Source organism: Agelaius tricolor, unplaced genomic scaffold (genome assembly GCF_023055355.1).
Source record: "Agelaius tricolor isolate 1412-34295 unplaced genomic scaffold, bAgeTri1.0.p SCAF_1, whole genome shotgun sequence".
Taxonomy (NCBI): Eukaryota; Metazoa; Chordata; class Aves; order Passeriformes; family Icteridae; genus Agelaius; species Agelaius tricolor.
Genome location: NW_027269261.1, coordinates 92,570,178 through 92,588,235, shown reverse-complemented (window position 1 = coordinate 92,588,235; position 18,058 = coordinate 92,570,178). Strand labels below are relative to the sequence as shown.

Below are 18,058 nucleotides of genomic sequence, written 5' to 3'. Positions count from 1 at the left end.
GTTGGTTTTGTTTTTTTTTTTTAAATAATAGGTTCACAAATTATGCAAATTACACTGTGACTGTAATGGATAAAATATCAAATGTATTTTTAAGTGCCCATTTATCTGCTTAAGTTCCCATTGATGTTTGTGACAAAACTCTTGACTCAAGATATAACCATTTTTTTAAAAAAAATCTGTCAAACTGTAGTGTAGGATATCTCAATTAAAATAACCATCAAAATAACCAAACACAAATATATCTCTCAGATTAATTTTTATTTTCTGATGTATAATTGATGATGTCTTGATCTGAGTTTCTAACCAACTACTATGAATTAGAAAAAGTTTTCTGCATCTTAAAAAATTAGCAATTCTTAGGCTTTCTAGGCAGAAACAACTTTAATATTTTAATGCTTTTTAAGTGCAGCTGATTGTTTGTTCTTCATTAAATATTTACAGTTTCACTTTCATGGCCTCTTCAGGCCAGGTGTAGGAGTCAGCCACGAAGTTGTTGTAATCAGTGCTGTACACCTGAGAGCGGATGAAGCCTTCGACGTCCTTGGGCTGAGGATAGGTGGAGGCCGTGTTATTCCTGTAGGCTTCTTCTACGAGCTGGAAAGATGCATTAGAATCCTAATTAGTGCTCAGAAACTATCTGAGTACACTTAACAGGATATAAAAGTAGGACTTAGTTCAAAATCAAGATAAGACTTGGCCCTTTCTGGTGCTGGCAGTCACCTGTGTTCTCACTGGCTCCAGGTAAGTACCCTGTGAATTAGACTACAACAGGATGATGTTTGTGTTTATGTGGATCTGACTTGGGCTACTTTTGAACAGGATTGTGTGTTCAGACTGTTACAAATACAGTGCTCCTCTCTGCACTGCCTTAGCTTTCACTGTGCAGTGGTGGATAAAATATTCCACAAGCCCCAAGCACTGAGATACAATTTCTGTTTTTCTCTCATCACTTGATCCTGGTTTACCATCTTCCCAAAGCACTGTAAGAAAAGTGTGGTTAGTTCAAAGCTTCCATGCTCCTTACATATTAGAGAAGTTTAGTATTTGCCATAGCTTGATAATATACTTCAAAAAAAGTAAACACATGGGAAAAAAAATAGTCCTATGCAGTGCACAGAATGGCTGGAGGAAATACAAATATTTGCTTGCTCTTTTCTCACCCAGACCATACCTAAGTGAATCAATTATGCATCACAAATACAGCTGCACATCAAAGTAGCCTCTCACATCTGAAGATCACCTACTTGAGAAACAAATATCTTCAGACTGAACATTCATCTGTGAAACAAAAGAAGTCTGGCAGACAGGTTTTATGCAGCACTGTGAAAAGATCTGCTTGAAACTATTTGGCAAACACTCTAATGCTCCTCCTTTGAATAAAAGCGAGATGTTCTTCTTCCTGCTTTCCTTAGCTCTCTTTGAAACATAAATGTTCTAGTTTGGTGAGAAGCTGAGACCCCAAATCGCCTTATTAAGACTTCTTTTCTAGGATTAGTCTGAATCCCAACTCAATTTGATTGAGAAGCACTTTGGGTGTTTATATAAGCATATCTTCAGGTCTGTGCACATAATTATTGTGGTTGAATAGGGTCTGAATTCATACCCGATGCTTGGTATTCCAAAATATTTTGATAGTGTTCCTCTCCTGGAAAAGGCAGAGGCCTCTTGGGTTGGGGTGTATGAGCCAGAATAAGTATTTTCAGGAATAAAGTTTCAACAGAGAACAGCAGAAGGAATCACTTGGTAACATTTTCCTTCTTTTGTATTTTCTATAACACGTACAAACAGAGGAGGAATTTCTATCACTGTGTTTCTGCCAAACACAGAGCCAGTTTGATTTTGCCTGAGGAATTTACATAACATTTTCACATCTACAGAACAGTTACTACTTGCCTAAGAAGACATGAACTTTGAGAAGGATTTTTCCTTTTCTTAAATATACAGAATGAGTGAACTATGGAAACTGTTTCATGTATGAGGGTTCCTTGTTATTCTTTCAAAAGCATATGAAGAGGAATTATTCACAGTAAGGTGACAAAGAGAGAATAGAATAATTTTAGGAAAAAAGGTCACAGAGGACAAACAAAAAGTTGAAGCTGATAACCATGAAGGGACAAAAGCCCTTCAGCTGTGCAGCTGGCATGACTGTGGTGAACAGCAGAGTCTGTGCTCTACAGACATACACACTTGCTGTAGATCCACAGCTCTCCCTGTATTTGGATTGCCTTTATATTTCTGAATTTAAAATGTAATTTTGAAATTGCTGTATGTCCAATATGGATTCAAGCACACCAACTTGTGTGAAGGTGTGTTAGGTGATAAAATCAAACCATGTAGAGCTGGTGGGAAGACTAAAAGCCACAAAAGGCTGAAAGGACTTACCCTCACAGCAATTTTCAGTGACACATCCTGAATAGTGACTAATGGAGGGTAGAGGCGACCTTCCTGTAAATTCTCTTCTGTAACTTGCTGTGCTATAACCTGAAATAACACAAACATGTGTAACCAGATATGCAGATGAAGCTGTAGCTTGATTAGACAGTGATATATTGTCTTTAGCAAAGAAATGTTTCTGCTTTGGCAAATTCCACAGACACTCCTTTACCCACCTAGACAGCATTTTTAGAACCACCTTTGTCATTAGGAGAAGCTACACAAGAATTAGAAATGTTGGGAGTTACACCTTTTTCTCCCTCAGACAATAAAAGCTACTTAAGTCTTGAGTAAATCCATGACACACATAAACTAGCAAATATATCTCATAAACTAGAAAATAGTTCATTGTGAGATATAAATTCCAGCCAACAATTGCAGTTGGGCCAAAGACTTCTAAAATATAGAGAAGCACCTGTCATTCTGACAGCTGTCACATTAACCTGTGCAGGGAACAGAACTGAAACCCTTAAGTGCAAAATGCTCTGAAAGAAATTACTGGCAGCTGGTATTTTTGCTATCATTAGCTACATTTTGTTTGTCATTTGGGGACTTGAAATAGCTTTTCAGGGTGATCCAGATGTGGATAGAAGGAAAGCTCTGCTCTGGATAACATCTGGTGGAGCCATGTATTACACACCAAGAGGTTCTGAAAACACCAGGCAAGTCCAGGAAACACTGAGAGTTAAAACTGATAAAAAAGCCCAAAGAGAAAGCAAGAAGTGCACTTTTAAGGGACTATTCTAGGAAGATACTTGAAAAAAAGCACAAAGAAAACATCCCACAGTTCCTGTCACATCAGGTAACAGGACTCTGTACATATGCTTGTAAACATCTAGGACTGCATCAGAACAGGTGTCTGGATGCATCCTTCCAGCAGAAATAGGTTAATAGTTTGAACTAAAGTAACTCCAGGTTCAAAAGAACTCAGTGTTCTCTTGTGCAGTCTAACTAGAATGTTGGTAGCTGTCCTAAGTTTTTTCCATTTGGAGTCAAAATGCTGACAAGAGCAATAGGCTCTTGAGTGTAACAAGGGAAGAAAAAGTATTTGTTTACATTGAAACCTGATCTTGAGAAATACAGCAGAGAAAAACCCTCTAGGGGGAGCTAAGAGAATGTAACATCAAGTTACTTCTCTTCATAACAGCAACCAGGTTATTTCAAAATGATACAGAGCCCTTTGATGTGCATCTGAATGTAAGGAGGCACTCACAACATGAGGTCCCTGATGTTAACAGCATAAGAGGGCTCTGCAGCAAAGCTGAAGAAATCAACAGCAAGTTGCTCTTACTGCAATGCATCACTGAAAATTAAAGGTTCAGGAGTGGAGTACTTCTCTTTTGTGATTCTGTTTTTGATAGAAGGCAAGCCACAAAATATTTGGGCAGTGCTCAAAGTGGGAGAGGTAGCAAGATCAACTGTACAGATGCCATGCTGTTTCTTCAGACACACTCCTGGAACAGCATTGAAAATATGCAAAAACACAAACCCAAGCATTTCCAAAGAGAACAACACCTTCTTCATGTGGTGCTTGAAAAACACTCCTTGAGAACATCAGATCAGTGGTAGGGGAAAAAAAGATGAATCTACATGTGGGATTACTGAGAAAATAAGAAGTGCCACAGAAAACATAATTGTGCCAATGTATAAATCCAGAACGTAACACCAATTTGAGCAGGGTGTGGTTTGTCTCCACATACTTCAAACAAGAATGGGGTAGAATCATAAGGGGGCATAGAAAATAAAAAAGATGATTTTTTTATCAAGGAAACAACAACAAAAAAATAGACTTGGGAGAAAAAGAGAAGTCTGAAAGGAAATGCAAAGGACAACTGAAGGTGAACATTTCTGGTGGTGCTGTAGGGAAACCAAATCATCAAAGAGCAGAAAATCCCAAGTTTCTTTTTTCACAGGACTCATAATTAAAGTGTGACACTAATTGCCAAAAGATGTTAAAATGTATAAACATGTTTTAAAAGCCACTAGGCTCATTCATGAAGGAAAAATCAATACAGGAATAAAACATCCAGCACGGGAAGGCCATACAGGAAATGTTGCCAGAATCTGAGAAGCCATTTCAGCAGAAGGATCACTCTGTATTTCTCTCATTTATCCTCTTTTCCTTTTCCTCAGCTTCTGCTAGTGATTGCTTTCACAGGAAGATATCAAGCAGTTTGGATCCTAGGTACCACCCAGTATGGCTATTTTCATGTTTTAAATATTAATTAATTCAAGTTTTTAATAGAAAAAGTAGCAAAGCCTCATTGCAGAATCTAAAGTAAAGGCAACCAAGACAAAATGGCATAAAGCAAGTGGAGGCATCCTGGTTTTTGGAGGACATATTCCCCATAATGAAAAGATTTTGTAGGATTATTTCTGAATTAAACTGCAGGTCACACATGCAGGACTATTTCATTAGTTCATAATTCTCTGCCTCTTTTGTTGTGTTTGGTAGGACTTAAAAGAATAGGCAACATCCCTTGCCATCACAGAACAAGTGCCCACAGTTAAGAGGTATTACAGCTTACAGTACCTTAGATTTATCATTTAAAGTCAAAGTTACCCTCTATTTTACTTGGCAGGAAGAAAAGAAGATTGAAATCAAAATCTGTTCTAGTTAAAACAGCTCCTTATTTGTGACTTCAATCAGATTTATTTTGAGATGTGGCAAAGCAAGAAGAAGGAGGTGCAGGCATGCAGCTTGGGCTGCTTCCTTTCTATAATTTTTTTTCAGGCAATCTAAGAAGGTCCCTCTACCCAAAATACATGTGTTTGGTTCTCTAAATTTTGCAGCATCTGGAATGCTTCCATTTCAAATAAGGAATACTAAGCACCATTCTAAAATTTTTCTGATTTTATCCTTCCAGTATAAAAGCCAAGAACATAAACCAAAAAAGAGCACTTTTGCTTTTGCTTTGCAGTGGGATTATTCAGCTAAGGGCCTTCACAGGCCTGACACCTCTTCTGGCAGACCCCTGTGGCACCCATCAGCTCAGCTCAGCCAAGCCCCTCACACGTAAGGAGACCAGATGGGAAAGCCCTGAGCTGGGAGCAGGAAGGGGAGCAGCTGCCCAGGGATCCTGCCACCAACAGAACTTTCTATGCAAGACAAAACCCACATTTTTATATGTTAAACTTTTCTAGAGGTTTTATAGGGGAAGGCAACTGTATAGCAAAACCAGCACCAAAGAGTCAGGAAAGAATGACTACCTCAAGTGAGAATTTAAAAGTTTCCTCCCAATTTCTGCTACTATTTAACTTCCCTGACTGTTAAATTTCTTTGTTCAGAACTGATTTTTTTTCTGACTTCATAGACTGTCACATGAAACACAGTTCAATCCACACATGTGCCACCTTTTGTCATCAGCTCTCACCATACAGGAACCATTTCACACAAACCAAAATGAAGCAACTTCTAAATGAAGTAGGACAACTCTAACACAGCAGTTTAGACCAGGAAGTGAGGATCACCATATCCAACTGAAATTACAGGGGAGGATTTAAAGGGAAGATATAATTATCCAAAGGCTTAGGAGATGGATCATTGCCCTTTTATGATGGTTAAAGCCAGTGGAGACAGGCTGGGCTTTTTACTAATTTTAAAGATGGAAATTGTGCATGTCTTTCTTATAGAAGGCAGGCTGTTAGCAAACTCCTTTAAAGATGCCACAGCATGCACCTCAAAAAACCTCTAAAAGTCCAACAAGGACAGCATGCAAGTGCCCACTCCTTAAGAAAGCTCTGTATGACATAGGATCACACTGGCTATCATAGGATCACACTGCCTATCAGCTGCCCTTGAGGGAGAGCCAAGGACCACTTTCTTCCCTTTAAACCATGAAGAGCACAGAAGGAACAAGAATCTGGAAGGAAATATTACTTAGAGAAGCTGCAGGAGCTGAATAATGCATTCACACATCTGCTAACTGGTGCAGCTTTTTTTCCCTCTTTTTTTAAATTGTTTCATAATTCAAGCAATTTTGTAAGCAAAAGATTCACATGAGTCACCCCAAAGCTACTAGCATCAATAATAATAATTCCTTTCAATCTACAATCAAACCTATGTGCCTGTGCATGCAAACTGTACATGTGTGCATTTACCTGTGGTAACACTGTACTGAAATCTTTCTTTTTTATCCTTCCCAACAGAAGGTATAGTTTATGTCAGGTGTCCCTAGGGCAAGTGTTAACTCTTTAAAATTACTTGTCCAAATACAATTTATAAAATAAAGACCTTACACAAAAAGCAGTATTTTCCCCATTGTAAAGTTTAGCTCTTTCTGTTTAATTGCTCATTAATACTAAGTCACTAAATTAATGAATTTAAATAATTTTGAATACAGTACCTCAGCAGTCAAGAGGAATACATTCTCATCAATATGTCTCATTCCACAGGCAATAACACCAAGGGCAACTCCTGGGAACACATAGGAATTGTTACCCTGTCCAGGATACAGAGTTTGTCCACTTGGAAGAGTGACAGGATCAAAAGGACTTCCACTGGCAAAAATCCCACGTCCCTAAATTGTAAGAAGAAAAAGAAAGCACATTAATTGAGAGATTGCTGTTGAAATATTTCTCACATCCTTTTAAATATCCATCAATAAATATCCATTTAAATAATGTGAAAGCTGGGTTGAATCTATTTAGCACGTCCTCTGAGAGGGTGTTAGAGCTGTTTGCCTGAATATGTCTCAAGAACATCAGGATGCAGATCCTGGAGATCACTGGTGATTCTCTGTGGCTGTCTGACCTGATCTGTACCATTTAGAAGGAGGGAAACTGAAGCCAGCAGTCATTATTCACTTTGTGCATCCATGCCAGAAGAAGCTCCATGGGAAGTACAGAGTTGTAAAACCCTAAGTGGGCAATACTGCTATGGTAGCAACAGGTGATGCTACTGGGCTTTTTTCCTCCTCTGCCAGGACCTTGGGGGTCGCCTCTTTGTAACACACTGAGCAGGGTGAAGGCACCAACTCTGGCACCTGCCAGTACTGATAAACCATTAGCATGTTTCCCAGCAGGTTTCTGGGTAATACCAGGCAGGACTGTGGCTGGCAGAGCCCAGACTGGTGCAGGTAGGCAGTAGGGAAGAGCCAGCCTGCTTGGGGGAATTAAGGGAATTCAGCTATATGGGTACAGGTTACACCATAACACTTGTCCTGAGGACATGAGATCTGCCTCTAACTCAGCTTAGGGTGCAGTTCATGTGGGAGTGGCACTGCATAGGGCTGGTGCCTGCAGCCCAAAGGTCCCTGGCTCCTGCTCTCTAGGGAGGGAGCACCCTCAAATTTAAACACTGAATTTAGGGGGAGAAGAAAAGCCAGCCTTTATTTATGCTAGCACTGCTAAAGTGATAAATATCACTGTTAAATACTTCAGAGGCACTTTGTATCAGAAATATCCCTGTCTGTTTTAGAGAACTGGAAACTGAAATGCATTATAGTGCATTTCAAAATAGGCCACTGTTGCTATTCAGCTCTTCAGAAGAATATTCTGTTTTGTTTGGTGTCATGCACTATAATCCTGGCCTGCTTATTATATGTTTTGGTGACAAATCAAATACTTCAGAGTGTCTTTTGCTCTGTTTACCACTTGTGGTTACCCACTACAACCAACCCTTCATGTAGATTGCTTCCCTGGCTCCTGCACTGTGCTGTAATTACATCCAAGCTGTGGAGAATGGACATGCTAAATTTGTCTTTTAAACACTGAGAAACTGTCATTCAAAATGCCCTGTATTTGACAAGAAATCCAAATACACCCACTATGAAACACATATACATTTGAAATTCTAGGCTGAATTACAGGATAATGTGTTTATCAGTACTTCTATAATAAATAAGCAAGCACAGTTCTCTTAATTTTTACCGACATTTATGTAACGGGAAACTTTGTAAGAAGAATCAATTACCCCAGTTCTTAATAGAATGATTTTAAAGATTCTTTTTCATGTATTGAAATATTTTCTTACCCAAAAGAGTATTTATGAAATCTCAAATGAAAAGCATGCCACTGTGTGTATATATTACACAAAATGATACAGTTCATAATGCTCTAGTGATTGATGGTGACTGATGCTTTGGTTATAAAAGATTATGAGTGTTGCCTACACCAATAAAAGCTATGAAATGTTTTTACAAGAGTGCAAGCATGCAGTGAATTCAATGAAATTGTCTTGATAAAATCTGAAAAATCTTTTAAATTATTTAACTCATTTTATCTATGTACAGAGACATGATTAGTACCTGCCGCTCCACCCTCTGTCCTCCTCTCTTTTAAAATTTAATTTCAGACTTTTCATGACTTATACTGGAAAGATGTTAATCTTTGCTCACCTCTGTGTATTTGTAGCACTGCTCTGCAGTACATTCTGCTTTGCTGGTGGGATTACTGAGAGCAAAAATTATAGGATGTTTGTTTAGAGCAGCCATATCCTTAAGAATTTGTGGAGTAAAAGCACCACCAATTGCAGCAACTCCTAAAGAAGAAAAATACACATATAACAAATAGACAAATTAAATTAGTTCAAGGTATGACAAGCATGTCACTTGTTAAAGAACAAAGCTCCTTTCTCTCTTTCTCCCTCTTTAAAATGGAGTTCAACCTTTTTCCTAAAATGTAGCTGGAATAAAGTTTTGTATAAAAGACTTTGCAATAGTGAAACTTCTGTATTATCCCTAGCATAAGGCACAACCTATTTGCCCCTGTATGATCTGGTGAATTTCTCCTTTCCCTTTCCTCAGGCCCTTTGTGTAAGATTAAAATGTTATCATCTAACCTGCAGCTAAGTCCAGTATGGACTAGATAGATGCAGCTCTGGGTCCTAAAATTCAGTGCAACAGACTGGATAGTTTGTCCCAAATCCAGTGTGTCAGATTTCAGATTTTTCTGACATGATGAGTAAAGTCTCTGCCTTCTACATCTGAGCTGAGCTGACAAATAATAATTTTGAGTCTAGGCCTTCCCTGATGGCAGCAATTTCTTTAATACATCCCTTTTCATTGCACTGTAGATGCTTTTCTATTCCCTGTACTGTCCACACTTATAACTGCTATTCATAGGAACTGAATGCCACTCTTGCAGGATGAAATCATCTAACTTAGGCTGCACTCTGCTGCATTGCAGACTTGCAGCCAGAACTTAGATCTTGGACCTCAGACAATTCACAAAGAAAGAGGGGGGTGTGTGATGGTTTTGAGATGCCAAGTACTCCTGTATTTCTGAATAATCTACAAGAGCTGGGGATTCAAGGATATCCACACCTTCAGTGAAAATAAACAGATAAACAGATCTTGGAGTAAAACTACTTTATTTTACTGGAGGCCTCTCTCACCTGGCTCAGAGAGAGGGTAGCCTCCTTGGTCCTCACAGACCCCAGTGCCTGACACCCCATTCTGCATTCCACACAGCATCTGAGTTTCAAAATCAGGGAAAACAGCTTGTTTTTCCTCTCCTGGGGAGTGGAAATGGATTAAAACCCAGGCTGGGAGAGGAAAGCCTGGAACTTGAGCCTTTCTCAGGTCAGTACTGTAACATCTCATCACTGATGCTCAAATGAGCATCTTGACAGTGCCCAGTCTGAAAGGACAGCTTGGGATTTGCCTGAGGAGAACATCAGGTCCTTGGGGGGAGATGAAAGGGGCCCTCACTGCCCAGAACTGGCTCTAAGATTGTGCTTCAGGACAAACATTTCTTTAAGGCATCTCAGAGTATTTTCTGACTGATTCCACATGGAGCATGATATCATCTGTTACATACTATTATTTTTTGCAACTCTGAGCTCTCTGTACTTGACCTTCTATGAATGGACAGGGATGCTTATCTAAATTAAGGCTTTTCCTTGAGCCATTGCAGGCAATGAAATGTGTATAAGGATTTGCTCAGACAGAGCTAAGTAAAACAGTGGGAGGAGGGCTATCAATGTATTTCCCCATGACTCCTGGTACTCCAGGGAACATACTGAATGTCTGGTCACTCAAACCAAAAATCCCCAATATTAGTTTCTATTGCTGTTTCTGATGGAAGAGACTTCATTATACAGAATTGATAAGAGAAAGTAACCTTGAGGGAGAGTCACATAGCTTTATACATAAAAATTACCCACAGTAAAACCCATATTTCATGGCAGCAAATCTTCCCTAAGCATCCACACACCTTTATCTGGATAAATATTCCTTCATTCTACTCTTCTGTCCCTCTAGCTTTTTCAGCCTTAGAATATACTAAGTAAATTCTCTGGACTACTTGGTCTCCTCTTCCAGTCATATCTTCATGCAGCACAGGAAAAGAAACACTTCATTTACCTCACTGATGACCACTAGTAAAAGTGGATTTTACTGAACAAGGACCATGTGGTGCAGGCATAGTCATAAAGGTAGCTGTTAAAATGTAGGACAATTATCACTGTGGCATTTCAGTTTTCTAGCACCTGATGAATGAGTTTACTAGCCAGATAGATTAATCTTCAAGTCTTACTTATTTAAAAAAAAGACCAAGAGTACTTGCAGTTCAGTCCTGAAACTGTCACTGAAATACAATAACCAAAGTATAGAGAGCTGAGCAATCCTTTATTGAGATCACAGTCCTTCAGCTTTTACAAAAGAAAAGGTATTGTAAAATCTGCATTTTGGTCTGCAAAAAAGACTGCTGGCTAAGGACTTAAATGTGATCAAAAAGAAGACTCATACAGCACCCTTGTATTTGCATAGCTTTACATGAGCTTAGCTCAGTTTTCTCACTCTAAGTTATTTGTATTGTATTACATCTTCCACATTACACCAGAAATAATTTAGGAAGGTAGTAAGGTCCTCCATCAGATGTTTAAACCCAGTCAGATTCTTTCCCCTGTGAAATGGATGCATCAGAATGAAAGCAGTGTTACTTGCTTGGATAGTTACTATTTGTTCAGTTGCTTAATAGAGTCCATTATGCACCCAGTGTTTTCTGAAAACACACAAAGGTAAACTCTGTTCAGAGGAACTTGATCTTCTCTTCAGACAAAGCCACATCCCCATTTTTTCTTTTCAACAAAGAATAAGGTCATTGCCTTAAAGTCAAAGAAATTACCTATTAGCACGGACGGTTTTATATCTTTAACAATATCTTCTAGATTTTTCATTTCACGATGTTCGTGGGCAAAACGCTGTTTCTCATGTGTTAATGAGGCACGGCCCTGCATACAGAACAACAAGAAAAATAAATTTAAGTTTAATGGAACCTAATATCCTGTTTATATATCTGGTTTAACATATTCTATTTTCATTTCTATTTTTGCATCTATCATATCAAATGAAGTTACACTGTGTACAGCTAATATGCTTAGGATAATGTAGGACTGATCTATTTGTCTAAGCAGTCAATAAATTCAGTAATTTTACTTTAAATCAAAAATAGCTGTAGAACACCACAGTATTAAAATCTACTTGAGCAATTATAGAAGATTTGTAACTTAGCAAAACAAAAAAAAAATTCTCCTAGCTTTTACAACTTTGCTCTTGCCTGAAAGTATGGAGACTATATGGTGTGAGTATTTAGACTATAGTGGAGCATACATTTTTCTTCACATTTTTCATATTTAAGTAATTCATTATTAAGGATGGAATATAAAAATAATTCCAACCAGATGTGTGGTGCACCATTTCTGCATTAGCAAAATTGACTCAGCTGTGAAAAAACTTTTGCTCTGATCTCTACTGGCAATTTCCACCCACCAATGCCCAACAAGGTTTCCAAACAGAATATGATAGATGCAGGAGAAAGGGCTATAGAATATCACTGACATTGACTTGGGCTGCAAAATGGGTTTGAACTCAGTGTAACATGGAGTGCAGGGTGAGAATGGGCCAGAATTTGTGCAAATGCTGTTAGTTGTCTAAATATGCAGAGCTTTGTCTGTACACAGACATCTGAAAATGTCAGCAGAAAAGTTTGAAATGAGCACACCAACCATCCCTTGTTTTAGTCTCAGACCTGCAGGAAATATCACTGCAAAGACACTTTTCAAACACAAGTCTAGAAGATGGTTCCAGCCCTTTAAACATCTTTCAATTTCAGACAGAAACATGCAGATTAAACAGATATATAGAGAAGTACATGAGGAAAATTGAATGCTGAATATAATTTTGACCAAATAGCCAGAACAGATATGTATCATCTCCCTGGCCACACCTTTCACAACTGGTAAAATGAAGGTTTCCTTAAACAAGATTATTAAGGCTACACAGAAGTATTGGAACAGAATTCATTCCATTATTCCACCAAAGTCTATAAATTTGAAAATTTTGGCTCAATTTAGGCATGCATACTCCATCAGACATAAGCCACAATTAGCCCTTCTAACAAAACTGAGCAAGCTGATGCTTCATTTCAGACCACAATTCTGCAGTGTGGCAGCATGTGGCCGTGCCAGTCCCATCCCCAAAGCTCCTCTGCTGGTCCTGGCTCTACCACTGCCAGAGCTGGTGGGCAGAAGAAGATCTTGGCTGTTTCTCATTTCCATTGCAAGGAAAAGTGCTTCCATCCCAAGGGTGCCACAGGAAGCTGTCATGTGGTCAGGGCTGACTGAGCTGCTCTGCCCCACAGCGTGCCTGCTTCTTTTGGCTTACTCATGATTACAGGGCATTTCCAGAGATTTCTCTTTTCTCTACACACTTTTATATCTGGAAGGGATATGCAGGTCTTAAGTGTTCTCCTAGAGTGATCAGCACAGAAATACTGAGCTAGGGGCACTTGATTTCCTTTGTGGATACAATGTGGAATTGTCAGCCTTGAGGGAATGCTGCAGTATTAATCATTTTTGGCATGTTCGTGCCTGAATCATTGCACCACAGTATGCATTTTGCAGCCTGCCATTTCCCAGCATCCCAGCAGATGTCCCCAACAGTCTGCACACACACTTTGGACCCATCTCATTTTAAAGCAGGAATTTTCCTTAACTTTTTCAGGGAAAAATAAGAAGTTTTCTTTTTTGTCAGCAAAGAAGAAACCTCAACATTTATGACTTCCAGACCAAGAGCTTGTCACTAGGATTAATTAAAAATACTTTAATAAAAGCCACTTCTCATTCTAATCTGCTGATTGGTTGGAATTTAAATGCTTGGTGCTGGGGAGCAAGGAGTGAGTGCCCTGGGCCACCATCCAGTCCCAGGCTGCTTCCTGAGATGGTTCCTTGATGGTTCATCATGGTGCTGCTGAGGAGGCCAGTTTTGCATCTGACCTTAAAACCTCTAGGAGACTGCCTTGGGCTACCAAGGAAAAAAAACATCACCTGCAAGGGCTGTGAGCAGCTCACTCTTCAGGCTGTGGCAGGCTGGCAGTTCTGAGCCACTCCAGGATCTGCAGATCTGGACAGGTTGCTCAGGAAAGGTGACCTTTGATTTTTTCTGCAGTAGGTAACAGCCAAGAGATCCGGCTGACATCTTAGTGGATAAAAATCTTGCTATTCTTTCATTTTCAATTTCAGTCAAAACAAAGAACCAAAATCCTTCATGAAGCAGACTTTCTTTTTTATACAGTTTTACACTTGACTGGCTTTTGAGTAGGTGTTAAAACACTTACTGATGAAACACCAGGGATTCAAAGTCCTGACATTGACAATGATCTCTCATTTAATTGGATACAAAGGAGTGCTCAAACAGCAAGGATGTGATCCACTGCAATGTTTTTCAGGCTACTAGGTCTGAGACTAGTGCTAGACAGATGGGTCAGCTCAGGTCAGATACACTTCTGCCTTACCCTAATTTCTATCTGCTCTTAATTTCACACATGATATTCTACCATTCTAAAAAAATTATACTCAAACAAACAAACAAACAAAAAACTCAATGCAAGTTAAAACCCAAAAAAATTTAATATTTACTTATTTATTCAGCTTTGGTCTGAATTAGTTTGATCCTATTAGTCAACACAGATCATGTCTCCAAGTACATATTTTTCCAGCATATTAACTAAGAATGAAATATTATGTGGCTTAGCAAAAATAACAACAGCTATGTGCATAGACATTTGTGCTTGGAAAATGCTTATAAAAGAAATTATATGGTTGAGTTGGGTTTTTTTTGTTTGTTTTTGTTTTTTAGTATTTATATTTTAAAATAAATTAGAATCCTAGAATGGTTTGGGTTGGAAGAGACCTTAAGGATTATCTCCTTCCACCCAGCCTGCTGTAGGCACAGACACCTTCTGCTAGTCCAGGTTGCTCAAAGCCCCATCCAACCTAGTTTTGAACACTTCCAGGGATGGGGAATCCACAATTTCTTTGGGCAACCTGTTCCAGTGTGTCACCACCTTCACTATAAAAAAATTTCTTCTATATTTTTAATATGAACTGACCCTCTTTCAATTTAAAGATGAAATCCCTTGTCCTATCTGTCCCTGCCCTTGTAAAAAGTCCCTCTCCAGCTTTCTTATAGGCCCCTTTAGGTACTGGAAGGCTGATAGAAGGTCTCCTGGGGCCTTCTGTTCTCCAGGCTGAACAATCCCAAGTGTCTCAGCCTTTCCTCATAAGAGAGGTGTCAGAAATGTATCTTCCTTGTTAATTCAGTGATCCTGAAGGAGCTACATAACACCTCCCTAAGTTCTACATCCAAGATATCAAGACCAGCTAGCTGATTACATAACTTCAATAGTTTAGAGGCCAGTCCTTTAGACAGTATTTTTTTCTCCACAAACTGATAAATTTTAAAGTTCTGCTTTCCACCAAGCAGAAAGGCAGCAGCAGGACCATGACTAGTTTTCCTCTGTGCCCTGCCAACAGGACAAGCAAGAAGGAATAAACAATTCAGTTTTGTGTATCTTCCTTAAAATAAGGGGTTGCCAATCCATTTAGTACAAGCTTCCAGACATCCATCCCTGAATGCCTATAGCTGGAATAAGAAATCACAGAGCTTTTGTCAGCCAGCAGAAAGAATAGGATGGAGCCAAAATGCAGATGTCTCAATTCTGGATTTGTGTGGTTTGCTGTCTTGTCTCCTTCCTGACACTGGAGTGGTGTGAAGTGGCTGGACCTGTCAGTGCTGAGCTGCTCTGACTAAAACATCTTCCAGATACACACAGCACGTCTTCTGACATGTCCATTTCCAGCCCTGGCTTAGCCAGCTTTTGTACTGTGGCTGCTGGGAAATGAGCAGTAAAGGATCCACACAAAGCAGCATAAATCAGAAACTGCTCTGGTCTGCTTGCATCTCCATAATCCTAAAACACTAACATGGCACAGAACTTACTGGTATTTCCTTTCTTCTCCTAATAGGAAAAAATGTAAAATACACAATATTTTGAAGAGTTTGAATGAGCTCTGAGGGTTCTGTGTAAGAAGCTCTGAGTCTTTTATGTAGAAACATCATCTTCAGTCACATTCAGATATGTCTTCTAAGTCCACTGTCTTGCTCTTTCAGCATCATTAACAATTCCTTCAGTCAATGAAAAGGGCTCAGAAAAACCAGCAGTTTAAAGACCTTTGCAGTACACCAAACCTCTGTACAGTCTCACTGTTTCACTGAAGCACCTCAGTGCTTACCACACAGGGAGAGAGTTTTGGACAGATTTTTTTGCAGGAGCTGCTACCAAAGGATGTTATTGCACTGCTGTTTGAATAGCTGTACAAAGACTCCTCCAGGCCAGGCATCAGCTGCCTTAAAGGTGCATTATGTTTTCTATTATGTATAGCATATGTAGATGTACATAAAGATACATGCCTCACTCCTGCATCAAGGGACACTACCCAAATCCAAACAGAAAGTCTTTCACACTGAAATCCACAGATGAACCAAGAGATTTAATGTGATATCTGTGCAGCTATTTAGAAGGGAAGACACAAACTCATAAACTCCTTCAACAGAAAAAAGAAGAAGGCCAAGTGAGAAAAAGAGGCTATATATTCTTCTTGCTTTTACTTGCCAAATGTATTCATCATCCAAAGAAAGAAATAAAAAAAGCACCAAGGTTATTTCCTTATAATTTAAAATGCTATAATCTTATATGTTTTTCTTATCTTTTTTAGAATAAGTAATTTTCTGGGGCCATTTTAGTAAGTTTGCTTGACTTGGGAAAAAAAAAATCCAGAAAATAAACACAAGCAACCAAAAAAACTACTAAAAACTAATGTACCATGAAGAAAATCATAGTATTTCTAATGGATAATCAGACTGCCTGAATAAACTACACAATATACTTTCACTAGAGTACTAAAGGTTGAGAATATTAATAACACTCACAAAGATTAATAATTCTCAAGTCCAAAAACTCAAAATAAAAATTGCAGAAATTACTTAGTGGGAAAGTGCTGCTTCTATCAGAGTATCATTCTGTACCAAGAAACCTTTGGGTTATTTTGGATTTGAACAAAAGAGAACAAAACAGCCTGAAAACAGATATTAGAAGTTACTGTGGTATCTGAGATGGAAAGTAATATGAACTAAATTTTTATTAGCAAATGAATTACAAAGGTGGACTGTGTTAAATCAGCAGATGAAGTACAGAGATAAAGAAACAATGGCAGCATTCTCTGTGACATTATGTATGAAAGATGGTGGCAATCCTAAAATGTCTCTCCTTAATGGGTCAGAGTCGTTGGTATCATATTTTATTATTACAAAACACAGTCACATGAACACCGAGACCTTTCAATTCAAGGAGCAAAAGGAAGTAACAGGACTCAGTGGTGAATAGTTCTATGAAGAAATTGTTTGTATTTTGGATTTGAAATGAAAGCAGTTCATAAGGGAGCAGTTTCAGGGAGGGTTCTGAAGTTTTTAGTTTAAGGGTCTGATCAACAGGGATCAGATTTCAAGCAAATGTACATCACAGTTTTCACAGAAAGTTACTCTTATCATCACATTATAGCCAAATTGAGGCTCAGATAACAAACAACAATGACCCATCAATAAAACCCTGAGAATTTTCATAGAAAACAGCTGTAAAAACAGGAGACCAGACTGCACGGCAGACATCTATATGGGAAATTAGAAAATGGGAGGCAAACCTTACAAATGCCACCAATGTGCAGCCTAATGCCACAGCCTCTTGGAGCTGGGGCTGCTGCAGGAGCCGGGGCTGCAGAGCAGAGCAGCTCTGTGCCAGCCAGGCCAGAGAGACAGGGCTGGGAGCTGCCCAGAGCTGCTCCTGCCATCATTCCTGGGCAGGGTTGGGAGCTGCCCAGAGCTCCTCCTGCCATCAGCCCTGGGAAGGGCTGGAAGCTGCCCAGAGCTCCTCCTGCCATCAGCCCTGGGCAGGGCTGGGAGCTGCCCAGAGCTGCTCCTGCCATCACTCCTGGGCAGGGCTGGAAGCTGCCCAGAGCTGCTCCTACCATCACTCCTGGGAAGGGCTGGGAGCTGCCCAGAGCTGCTCCTGCCATCAGCCCCGGGAAGGGCTGGGAGCTGCCCAGAGCTGCTCCTGCCATCAGTCCTGGGCAGGGCTGGGAGCTGCCCAGAGCTGCTCCTGCCATCAGCTGGGAGGCAGCTGTGAAGGAGCAGAGCCCCCTGACGACTGCGCTGTCCCACATTCGAGGCACTGCTGGCTCTCAGCCTGTCTCACAATCAGGGCAGCACAAATCTATTTATATAAACACTTGCCTCCATTTCACTGTGTCAACTGTGGCTTATTTAAACAAGAGCTCAGAGATCAGTAC

At 39.6% G+C, this 18,058-nt stretch overlaps 1 protein-coding gene across 2 annotated transcripts in view; it reads right to left on the bottom strand.

The window, feature by feature from the left end:
• Nucleotides 1-239: 239 nt before the first annotated feature.
• Nucleotides 240-18,058, bottom strand: part of ME1 (malic enzyme 1) — a 153,846-nt gene continuing 136,027 nt past the window's right edge. For both annotated transcript variants that reach the window (XM_071443797.1, XM_071443803.1), the window contains exons 10-14: nucleotides 11,503-11,608; nucleotides 8,772-8,914; nucleotides 6,780-6,953; nucleotides 2,383-2,481; nucleotides 240-594 (exon numbers count right to left, since the gene is read on the bottom strand). In XM_071443797.1, the coding sequence (XP_071299898.1) occupies nucleotides 436-594; nucleotides 2,383-2,481; nucleotides 6,780-6,953; nucleotides 8,772-8,914; nucleotides 11,503-11,608 (681 nt within the window). In that variant the 3' untranslated portion in view covers nucleotides 240-435. The remainder of the gene's footprint in view (nucleotides 595-2,382; nucleotides 2,482-6,779; nucleotides 6,954-8,771; nucleotides 8,915-11,502; nucleotides 11,609-18,058) is intronic.